General features: G+C 39.8%; 1 protein-coding gene across 2 annotated transcripts in view; it reads left to right on the top strand.

The window, feature by feature from the left end:
- Positions 1-12,197, top strand: part of kif20a (kinesin family member 20A) — a 54,030-nt gene that overhangs the window by 29,811 nt on the left and 12,022 nt on the right. For both annotated transcript variants that reach the window (XM_072591182.1, XM_072591181.1), the window contains exons 10-15: positions 1,808-1,951; positions 2,369-2,534; positions 2,961-3,128; positions 4,887-5,026; positions 6,573-6,723; positions 10,716-10,914. In XM_072591182.1, coding sequence (XP_072447283.1) covers positions 1,808-1,951; positions 2,369-2,534; positions 2,961-3,128; positions 4,887-5,026; positions 6,573-6,723; positions 10,716-10,914 — 968 coding nt within the window. The remainder of the gene's footprint in view (positions 1-1,807; positions 1,952-2,368; positions 2,535-2,960; positions 3,129-4,886; positions 5,027-6,572; positions 6,724-10,715; positions 10,915-12,197) is intronic.

The following is a 12,197-nucleotide window of genomic DNA, read 5'->3' as shown; positions in this document are numbered from 1 at the left end:
CCATCCAAATGCCTTTTCAAATGTTGTTATTGTGCCAGCCTCTACCACTTCCTTTGGCAGCTCATTCCATACATGCACTACTCTCTCTGCGTGAAAAAGTTGCCCTCTTTAAAAGAGAACTAAATCTTTTCCCCCTTCCACCCTAAACCTATGACCTCTAGTTCTGGACTCTTTCTCTTCTCTCTCCTCCTCTTTCCCTCCCCACCCCACCAACCCAGGGAAAAGATCTTGTCTGTTTACTTTACCCATGTTCCTTTATGATTTTATACACCTCTATAAGGTCACTCCTCAGCCTCTGATGTTCCAGACAGCCTCAGCGTATCCAGCCTCTTCATATAACTCAAATCCTTCAACCCTGGCAACATTCTTGAAATCTTTTCTGAGCCTTTCAAGTCTCGCAACATCCTTCTCATAGGACGGAGACCAGAATTGCATACCATGTTCCAAAAGTGGCCTAACTAATGTCCTGTATAGCCACAACATAACCTCCCAACTCCGTACTCAATGCTCTGACCAATAAAAGAAAACATGCTAAATGCCTTTTCACTATCCTACCTGAGACTCCACTTTCAAGGAGCTATGAACCTCTGATCTAAATTGCATTTACTCTTTTTGCCCATCTGACCAATCGATCCGTTGATATCTTCCTGTGGTATGATCTGCATGGGCTACCATGGAATTCTTGAACTGCAATTTGCAGATGCAAGTGAAATTTGTTTCTGAAGAAGCAATGGAACTGTAATGGTCTTGCATCATTGGAACAATAAGATCAGCACTCTCTTATTGTGAGTCTTTTTACCTGTGGTCTCATCTGAAATCTAAGCTGTTGCCAAAGTGGGCAAAATGCCTCTCTTCTAGCTATAGTGATGTCAATTTCTACTGGTGCAGGATCACTTAAGCCAAAACTCAATTTATGAGGGCTGGATAGGGGAAGATATTAACTTTTTCTGTTTAAAATAAAAACAAATATTGCATGCAATTCTGGTCTCCTTTCTATCGGAAAGATGTTGTGAAACTTGAAAGGGTTCAGAAAAGATTTATAAGGATGTTGCCAGGGTTGGAGGATTTGAGCTATAGGGAGAGGCTGAACAGGCTAGAGCTGTTTTTCCTGGAGCGTCGGAGGCTGAGGGGTGACCTTATAGAGGTTTACAAAATTATGAGGGGCATGGATGTGGTAAATAGGCAAAGACTTTTTTCCTGGGCTGGGGAGTCCAGAACTAGAGAACGTAGGTTTAGGGTGAGAAGGGAAAGATATAAAAGAGACCGGAGGGACAACTTTTTCATGCAGATGGTGGTACGTGTATGGAATGAGCTGCCAGAGGAAGTGGTGGAGGCTGGTATAATTGCAACATTTAAAAGGCATTTGGATGGGAATATGAATAGGAAGGGTTTGGAGGGATATGGGCCAGGTGCTGGCAAGCGGGACTAGATTAGGTTGGGATATCTGGTCTGCATGGGCGGGTTGGACCAAAGGGTCTGTTTCCATGCTGTACATCTCTATAACTCTAAAGTACTGTGGATGCAGTATTGAAATAAAAACCAGTATTGGAGGAACTCCAGTTTTTTGCAGCATCTGTAGAGAGAGAGAGAAACAAAGGACTGGGTGCAATATGAAGAGTCGTATCGGACTCCAAACATTGACTCTTTTTCTCTTAACAGTTGCTGCCAGAATTGCTGAGTTTCTCTCTTACTTCCCATTTCTACCTTTTAAATGTTGTTGGTACAAAAACTTTCTTTTTTGTTTGTCTTTTTTGAGATCAGGAACTTAAGACTTTAAATAAAAACAGCTTCATTTTCTTTACTGCAGATTAATTTTGTGTGACTTGGCGGGTTCAGAGCGCTGCAAAGAACAGAAATGTGGTGACCGGATGAAGGAGGCAACTAATATTAACACTTCTCTGCACACACTAGGCAGGTGCATCCGTGCCCTTCGCCAGAACCAGCATAACAAGTACGTACCCCATGATCTTGCTCATTTCATTGCTGCAGCTCTTGCAGATTTTCAAAAATGTCAGATGGCCAGCAGATACGATCTGGTTTTATTAACCAGAAGAAATGGAAATTAGCATAAAAGCATCAAATTGTGTGCATGTGAAGTGAAAGTTTTTTTTTAACTGGACCATAACCACAAAAAAAGTGTGGAAATTGAATGGGAAAAAGTTTTCAATTCCAGTTCCAGAGGATTTGGCTGTCCTGTCTTTTGTTGGGTTTTTAACGTTCTGCTCAACTGTGTACTAAGTGTCTCTGACTGTGCTTAGTGCTTGGAATGCTAGGGTGCCTTGAAACTAGTGGGCTAGTTGCACCTTCTAGTACTCTTTTGATCCACCTTTGTTTTGGGTGACCAGATTTCTGAACTTTGTGTTCTCAGGTCAAAGCCTAATGTGGTGCCTTTCCGGGATAGTAAATTGACTCGTGTGTTCCAGGGGTTTTTTTCTAACCACGGGATGTCTTGTATGATTGTGAACATTAACCAATGTGCATCCATGTATGACGAAACCTTGCAGGTCATGAAATTTTCTGCTATTGCTAGCCAGGTAAGCAATTCCTAACTTGCTCTATATTCTGCTTTTGAAAGTCAATGAATGGTGCAAGATATTACAAGAATCCTGTCAGATTGATGTTTGGGAGCACTATTTAATTTGGTTTTCTTCTTGCATATGTGATGTAAAATCTCCTGTGATTCTTGTAGTGAATCGTTCACAATGAATTCTTTATATATTTTTAATTTTTCAGAGCAGAAATTGTGGTAAATGAGACTAGTGTACCATAATTTTGATGTAAGACATTCTATGACTATTAAAATATAGTTTAATGTACTCAGTGGCACAGTTTTTGAACTGGTCCTAATCCTGTAGGAGGCCAAACTTATTGGCAATACTGTTTTGTGCTTAATCTTCTGTTGTATGTATCACACAAAGCTAGTTTAATCATATATCTGGTTGTTGTCCTGTTTATTCTAGCTGATACAAGCACCTTCATCTAAGCTGTTTCCTTCCTTCCGCTCACTACTGCGAGAACATGACGGCTGGAATAACTGCAATGCTCAAACACCTCTTGAAGAACAGGAGGAATTGGATGAAGAGGATGACAGTGAAGATGAGACTGATATCAGTACGCTGGATAAGGAGGTGATTGCATGTTAGGACATAGCACATGACAGAAATTCAGTGGTTCTTGAACTTTGGTATCTCTTGAATCTTTGTGTATGCTAAGATTATGGCTGTACAGCTCTAGTTTCCCTCTACATAAACTTAAAAAAAAAATTCAATGTCAGTTCATCACAGTTGCATGTATAATTAGCAAAATTATGTTGGACAGTGTCTTAACAGATCATGTGTTTTGACATTTGTTGTATGATAAGTAGCTGATTGTTCAAGTTGGTAAGATTACAGTTAAAGAAACTTGGCACCTGGGTGAACGAGACCAGTTGATAGAAAGCAAACAGTGAAATAAGCGGTCTAATCTCTGAAAAGCAAGTGTAAAGTTTAATGTCCAATCAGGTACAGAAAGAATAGATATCAAGATGAATAGTTTTGACTATTTAATTTTATATTGAATCCCCCAATAACATTTTAAGGTAAAATGATAAATGTTAACTCACTTGTAATTAAGCTTTTAGAGGTAACATGATAAATGTTATAACTAGATCCTGGATGAGGTTGTCCAAGTTATATTCCCAATTCCCAAAATCACCAAGCTCTGAGATGAGGAGCCATGAGTGGCTTCCCCTCATTACTTATCCATCCCCTTGATTAGTTACTACAGGCTTAATTTATGAATGCTGCATTCCTCTATGGATACCTCTTTCTCCAGTCCAGTTTAATCTGCTTTAAAAGGACCTACTTTAATCAGACTTTCTTGAATTAACAGTGAGTTTCTTAGTTATTAAACATGAAGAAATAATGGAACATGTGCATAAAATGAGAAGGGAGTCCAAAAAAAGTTGTCATATGATTCAGTCTCTGGATTCATTGTGAAGAATTAGATGGAGGATTGTCACAGTTTATTTTTGAGGCTTTTGCTTTAACTGACTGAAATTCTTTTTTTCCCTTTTTTGAGTTGGCTGCCTGCACTCACGGCAACAATATCCTTACCCACAATGTTGGGGTGACTGTTAGGTTGGTGTGCACAAGAGCCTCAGCCCACTGGCATAGCCAAGTGCCTGCACTCACTTGTGCATACAGGCCATGGTTGGATTTCTTCAAATTCTTGTGCTTTCGTGGGTAGGGATTACTTGAAGCTTGACTCTTGTCCAGACTGCTATCTTTTCTATTATCATGTCTGCAAACTGAACTCCCAGAAGTTCAATTCTGTTTGTGTTGCAATTCTTCATAAACATCCTTTTTTCATACACTTCAAAATCTGTATTGATTTCTCCCTCTCACCTCTCCTCGCCTCTTCTTTTTCTCTCCTCTTTCTTTTTCTCTCCTCTCTCTCTCTCTCTCTCTCTCTCTCTCTCTCTCTCCCTCTCTCTCTCTCTCTCTCTCTCTCTCTCTCTCCCTTTCTTTCTCTTTTTTCCCTCTCTCTCTCTCTCTCTCTCTCTCTCTCTCTCTTTTTTTCTCTCCTCTCCCCAGCAGCCCAACCCATCCCCAATTTTGTTTGTGCCTGAAAATACTCTGGTTGAAATGAAAACAGGAAATGCTACAAAAACTCCAACAGATCTGATAGTTAGGGATAGAGACCAAGTTAACATCTCAAGTGGTTGACCTTGCATTGGAAATACACTTGCACAGATTTGTTAACTGGATCACCTTGTCTTCAGGCAATGTTCTAATATTGCTACTTAATTTCTAATACTTTTGCCTACACTTATCAAAAGTTGCAAAGAACAGTTGTTCCATCTCGTGCTTTTATTATTTAACTGACGATGAGTTTGTGTTCCTCAGTCATTGCAGAAAATTATTGAGAGCCTGCAGCAACACCTGATTAAGGAGAAGCAAGACAAGCTGATAATGGAGAGCGAAATCAGGCAAAGTGTTGTCAGTGAGATGATGGAACAATACAACATCATGGAAAGACACTGGAGGTGGGTACTCAGTTTATAGTGTGATATTATTTATTATCTTACTAAAGTCTAAAATACTGCCAGACTATGAAGATGTTTTACTGGGCTCATACTATTTTGGCCAAAACTACCCGTTTTGAGACCTATGCCTGTGATACCTTTTCATGTCTCTGGGACAAAGCAGAGTGTTTCACAATCTAATTATAGACACTTGCGTACAAAAGCAATTTCCATCAAGTAGAAATCTAATGAAAGATCATAGCTAGAACGACTGTTCCCTCTAAACTGCACGCTCCAGTGATCTGCATTTGCCATCTGCACACCAATCACAACTTTTGACTTCTGGTTTCGAAAGTTGCAGCCATGAACAGGCCTTGGAGGTCTGTGTGGCTGAAAAGAAAATTGGAAGGAATGCTAGCCAGGGCACGTGTCGTTGTTTGGAAAGTGGTTTCATGTTGTCTCTTATAACCCAATGGAATGGGCGTTTGGCTTTGATTTAAAATGTTATCTGGAATTTTCTGCAGCCCCTCAGTACTGCAATAAAGTGTAGAAATTCTGTCGCCACTCCTGGAAAGGGAACATGTTCCCTACCTCCAGATAATCACTGAGCCAAACTGTTGTTCAGTTTCTATATCCTGGTCTGGTATGTACACTGAGCTATATTTTACAATACATGTTGGTGGAGATGGTTCAATCCTACCTTCCACAATCTTTTCTTTTTGAAATAGTTGCTTGAACATTGCTAGAAAGAGAGACATGTTGCTGAAGCCTTTTGTCTTGCACTCATCAAGATAAATGCAAGAATGCCAAATTTCAAATGATCAGAATAATTTCTGCGACAAGAGAAAGGGATGTTTGTTTGTTACCAAGCCTCTTCCTTGGTTGCTCAAAACTATTTGCTTCCATGACTGGACAGTATTTGCACAACAATCAAATAGCTACATTTGTCAATCAGTCAAAGTTCATAATGTGGCTTATTTATTCTTGTCAGAAGTGACATACAGTTTTGAGCAGGGACCTGTTTTCTGTACACAAGGATTTACATTTCAAACCTTGCATCTTGTTTTAGAATTACCTTGTAGCTTAAGGAGCTTAAAGCCCTAACCCCGCTGTTGCTTTTGTTGAGGGAGTACCTTGGTAAATCAGTCAACTTGCTGACAAACACTCACTCTATCTTTCGTACAAATGTTTGCAATTGTCTGAAATGTTATTTTTACACTTGTCCTGATGAGTGCAAGCTAAAAAGCATGGTAAGCATATCTTTCCCTTCAGTAGCATTCCTGAAATACTAAAGATCACAATCTGGAACTGCCCTGAACATTTTTATATACGAGAAAAGGATCAAGCATGACATGCCAGCCATTCCTTGACTTTTTTTTTAGTCTTGAGGTTTGATTTTTGTCTTGCAAGTCTGGGTTTTTTCGGTCCTGTTCAGTGGCTTTTGTTCAGCTGAATGTTACTTTGACCCTGAACACCAAAGTGAATATTATGGAAGGATGTTTCCTTGAATTGAAGGCTGTATCCTTGTGGAAATGGGGTGAAATTCGATCTGTTTTCAATCTTTCAGAGAGCAGCTTGAGGAGCAAAAGGATCGCTTAGAAGATGCCTTTGAAGCAAAGATGAAAAACTACCAAGAATATGTGAAAATCTATTATCAGTTATCCTCTGAAGAAGTTTCCGATGATTCTGGTGATGAAATGAGTGAGGGTAAAGCAATGGTAAATATTTTACTCTCTAATATTATGATGTTTAGAATAATCTGAAGCATAAGATCCTATTCTGATTTATGGAGCAAAGTTGGAAAAACACTGAAGACTTTATGGAACTAACGATTAGATTACTTCGTGTGGAAACAGGCCCTTCGGCCCAACAAGTCCACACCGCCCCGCTGAAGCACAACCCACCCATACATCTACCCCTTGCCTAACACTGCGGGCAATTTAGCATAGCCAATTCACCTGACCTGCACATCTTTGTGACTGTGGGAGGAAACCGCAGACACTGGGAGAATGTGCAAACTCCACACAGTCAGTCGCCTGAGGCGGGAATTGAACCCGGGTCTCTGGCACTGTGAGGCAGCAGTGCTAACCACTGTGCCACCGTGCCACCCACAATTGATAGGATTGTTTATATGGCTAGTGATTGAAGCATGGTTTCAATAGTTCAACTACTTTCAATCTCCTGGCACCTTTTTGTTATTATTCACTTGGAGTGTGGGTATTGATAGCTGGGCCAGCATTTATTGTCTGTCCTTAGTTGCTCTTTTGAATCCCTGAATTCCATGTGCTGCAGGTAGATCCATAATATTGTTTGGGAAGGAATGCCAGGATTTTGAGACGCTGACCCAAGCCCTTTCTTGGTCTGTTAGTTACCTTTTTGGAAATCTGGGGGTTGGCACATTTTTTTTTTAGTTGTGTAGCTATACTTTATTATATGATGGATAATGTCGTCTGACTAAAGACTGTGTGCTTCATTTAATATGCCTTCAGAGAACTGTAGCTTGCTAGTGAATATCAGGTCTGTTAGAGATTGATCTTGTTAGCAGAGAGGGGGAGGTTTGTGAGGGGCAAGGGAATGGATAACCATATCCTATGTTATGCTCACTTTGCTTTTCTGATCCTACAAAAATAGTTTTGCGATTCTCTTGCCACTACCTGGTTTAACTTGATGCTTTTTCGCAAATAGTCCTCCGTTTTATGGCATCCTACATATTTGACAGGATCTTGAACTGCATCCAGCATTGCAGGTCACATGTAATTCAAACCAACTCCTTCACTACCTAGGAGAGCCTACTAACTATGGCAACCCTGTGGTAATCTCACCACAGATAATTTTACTTGATCATTCCATTTGATTTGATTGGACAAGCCCCACTGGAAGCTATCCTTGAGTCTTTTTTCCTCTCTTTTTCACCATTCCTCTCTCTCTGCCTCCAGAGATTTTGGAATTGTGCCTGTGAGCTAACTTTCTCCTTGGCTTTCAATTTTTCTGTTACTATAGCTCAGGACAAGTGAGATCAAAGAAAGCCATTAATTTTCTTGGTGTCACAGTATTTAAATTGGTGGAAACGAAGCAGTGGAATTTATTTAAAATTAAATATTGCACATTCTACCCCAGGAAGTATCCTCTAGCACTCTTTCCACAGACTGAGATCTGAACTAATGTTTTAATTGCATTTGCACAAAGCTGGAACTTTTTTTAACCAGGCCATTGCTATCAATTTTTACCGGATCTCAATCTCTGATTCAAAGTCACCAATAGACGGTGATAGTTTAAAATAACAATTGCTGTATTTTCTTGTATGGTAACTCTTGAACTTGTATAGCTGTAAACTAGAGGGTCAGCAGACGTTTTCAATGACATACTTCTCATCCTAATTCATGGGTTCGTATCTCACACCATCCTTTTGAGTCAGCTGTGGTTGATGGTTGATCTGATTACTCTATGCCTACCCAAGATCCCCTTTCATCCTCTTCATACGTAGAATCTATCTACCTCTGCCTTTAAAAATATTCAAGGACCTCGCTTCCACTGTCTTTGGAAGATGAGTTTCAACAATGTTCAACCCTCAATTTCTCTTCTATCTATGACTTAACTGAGCAATACTCTACTTTGAAACAGAGACTCGTTGTTTTAGATTCTCCTTCGAGAGTCAACATCTTATCCATATGCACCCTGGCAAAACCCCAGAGTCTTGAAGTTTCAATAAAGTTCTCTTGCTTTTTTTAATAACCTCCAATTGATACAAATCTAGTCTGACCAACCATGTGCTCTAAGACAACCCGGAGAAGGAGAAAGAGAAGACTGCGGATGCTGGAGATCAAAGTCAAGCAGCGTGGTGCTGGAAAAGCATAGCTGGTCAGGCAGCATCCAAGGAGCAGGAGAATTGACGTCTCCAGCATGATGAGGGGCTAATGCTCAATATCGATTCTCCTATTCCTTGGATGCTGCCTGACCGTCTGTACTTTTCCAGCACTACACTCTCTAATTTCCTACCCATGTCAACATGTTGCCCACTAGGTCATGAGCTTTTATTTATTCTATAATGCAATAGTCTTTTTGATATGGACTGTGAAGTGCTACTTTGAAATCCAAATACAGTATATCCACAGGTCTCTCTCATCCACAATACATCTCTCTTCCTCCACAGAAAACTGATTTCCCTTTCACAAACCCATATTGATACTACTAAGTTCTCTTTAATATCTGTCATGATGTTAGAAGCTAAGTTAACTGGCTTGTGGTTTCTTGCTTTGTTCCTCTCTCTTTGGATAAATGAGTCACGTTTGCTATTTTTCAGTCTAATGGAATTTCCCCAGAAAATTAAAACCAAGGCATCAACTATCTCACTAGCTGCTGCTTTTAAAACTTATTAGGCTCAGGCCCTGATGGGCTTTGTTGGAGCTCAGGGTGATACAATTTGCTGGGTACTACTTCCTTTGGTTGTAATTTTCTAGAGTTTCTCTCTTCCAATTCTGAATTTGTAGCTATTCCTGGAATATTAATTTATAGTCTAATACTTTACACTGAAGCCTGGTGCAAAATACGTACTCAAAATATCTGCCATCTCACTTCCACTATTAATTCCCTACTCTTCATTCACTTTCTATATGATCAGTCCTATCTTTTGTGAATTCTTTTTTTTCTCTGTCTATGGGAATTCTTCCTATTTGTGGTGTTTCTAATTTTCTCTCTTTCATCTTTGCTTAATTAAATCCTTTTCTTTAAATTCCATAATTATCTTTAACGTTTTTAGTTAACCGTGAATAGTAGGCTTCCCCCTTTTTTAGAATTTTCTTCCCACTGGAATTTCTGTTCTGTGTATTCTGAAATATCCTCTGATGTCTGTGACTGGATCTTTATTGATCTATCTCCACCTAATTTACCACTTCACTTTAACTGGCTCTGCTTTCATGCTATTATAATTGCTCTTTATTCCATTTAAAATGCGAGTTTTGGACCATCTCTTTTGTCTCCCCTCCCTTTTAAACTGCATGTAAAATTTGATCATACTATTGTCACCTGTGTTGGGTACCTTCACTATGAAGTCAAAAATCCTATCTTATTGCATATGTCAGGTTTGCTATAGCCTGCTATCCGGCTATGACCAGAATGTGCTGTTTTAAGAAATTGCCCAAAAGCATAAACTCTTAACTTTGATGGAATAATCTTTTATTCATTACTTTGTTCATTTATCTTGGTGATTTTTAAAGTTTTTCTCACTTGATCCAGTTAGCAGAGTATTGCTTTTGAGAAGTTTAAGACCTTATGCTTTGCACCTTTCCATCCCACCCAATCCTTAGCAACCTTTTCCACAGCCTGTTAGTTGTAGTGTCATTATACCACTCTGCATTCTCCACACTCCCAGAAAAAATGGCTTGCCTGGTGACCTTAGCTTCCCTTTCAGCCATTGGTTCTCTTCCATGCTCCCATGTGTGATCTGCACCCATTGTCAATTCTACTTGACAATGATTTTTTTTTCTGGTCACCCTGAGATGTAATTTTCTTTGCTGTTTTATAGGCAAATTTGCTTGCCAATCCTATGTAATATTTTGAGCTTTTAAGTTTCTTCAGAGACAGGCGGGCTTTTCATTTTTAAGTGCAGTATTTCCATATGAGATACTACTTGTTTTTATATGCCTTGCTGATCACAATAACTCCTTGGCTCAACCTTTATTTTTGAGTTTTTTTTGTTTTTCCCCACTCCAAGTCACAGAAAATCAGAGAACTAGAAGTAACTATACAACAATTGAAGGCAGAGAGGAAGTCTACCAGCCAGTCAACAAGGCAATCTACTCGCTTGGCCAATACGAAGCTCACTGATGAACTGCACAATCTCAAACTGGAACTGGCAAATGTGAAAACTGAGCTGGAGCAAAGCAAAGCACAGGCAGCATTCAGTGCAGAAGGTGAGTGCCCCTTGTAGCTGGTACCAGTGCCTGCTAATCCCAGCAAATAAAAAATGGGTAGAAATAAAGGCAGGAAGAAATAACATACTTGTGGTCTTTGCTGTTCTGAATACTTCTGGTGTTTTTGTTTTAAGAATGTTTGGAGTACAGGGTTGTTGGCAAGTTGAGATGGATGCATTTTTTAATTAAAGCCTTGATTATGGCAATTAATGAATTGAGCCAGCATTCAACGTTGTTCAACTATGAAACTGAATGTTCGGTAAGGTGAACAAATACAGATTTTTAAACTCTCCACTGGACAGAATAAGGATTTCTTCACTGTAGAATGTCATTAGCTTCTTGTGCAACTCCAATGAAAATGCTAACTGCTACCTTGCAAGGTACCACTTTGGTTAGCTGATCTGAACATCACCTACTTGTTTGTACTGGCTGAGGAAGCACAATGATTTGGGTAGGCTGTGACCGGTGAATCACCTAGATCATGCCAAACTGCAAGATATGGAGCATCTGGTGGCAATGAAAGTCATCACTGTCATAAACTCATTATCCTGCACTGACTTACCCAACTATTCCTAGGGAATAACCTTTGAATTGGTCTTGTTGTTTTGTGAAGCCTGAAGCTGTGTTCGCACCATCCACGTTTAATCTAGTTTTTATTTTGAATCATATTTAAAATTTAAATGGTGAGGTAAAGTTGTGGCTGGGAGAGAAAACAAAAGATGGCAAGAGATCAGGATTTGAGTTCAACTAGGTTCACTTTTTGATAAAGGATGCCACTGGAGTCAGACTCGCTTTTAAACCTTTGACCAAGATTTGCTTCTGTGTACACACCCACGAAGGTACCTCCTGAGGTTGGCGATTGGATATGTTGGAACTGTTGTTTTTTTTTTTTGAAAAGTATTATTGAAGGGATGGGAACCTAAACTGTAGCTCCAGTGTCCAGGAGGTTGAGAATAGTGAGATCAGAAATAAGGTTTCAAGGATGCAAGAGTGCACTGGAAGCAGGAAGGTGGTTTGAAGTGTGTCTACTTCAATGCCAGGAGCATTCTGAATAAGGTGGATGAACTTGCCGCATGGGTTAGTACCTGGGACTTCAATGTTGTGGCTATTTCAGAGACATGGGTAGAGCAGGGACAGGAATGATTGTTGCAGGTTCCAGGGTTTAGATGGTTCAGTAAGAACATGGAAGGTGGTAAAAGGAGAGGTGTGGCATTGTTAGTCAAGGACAGTATTATGGAGGCAGAAAGGGTGTTTGATGAAGACTCATCTACTGAGGTTAGAAA

This window comes from Chiloscyllium punctatum, chromosome 20 (genome assembly GCF_047496795.1).
Source record: "Chiloscyllium punctatum isolate Juve2018m chromosome 20, sChiPun1.3, whole genome shotgun sequence".
Classification (NCBI taxonomy): domain Eukaryota; kingdom Metazoa; phylum Chordata; class Chondrichthyes; order Orectolobiformes; family Hemiscylliidae; genus Chiloscyllium; species Chiloscyllium punctatum.
This window is presented reverse-complemented; position numbering and strand designations above follow the sequence as displayed.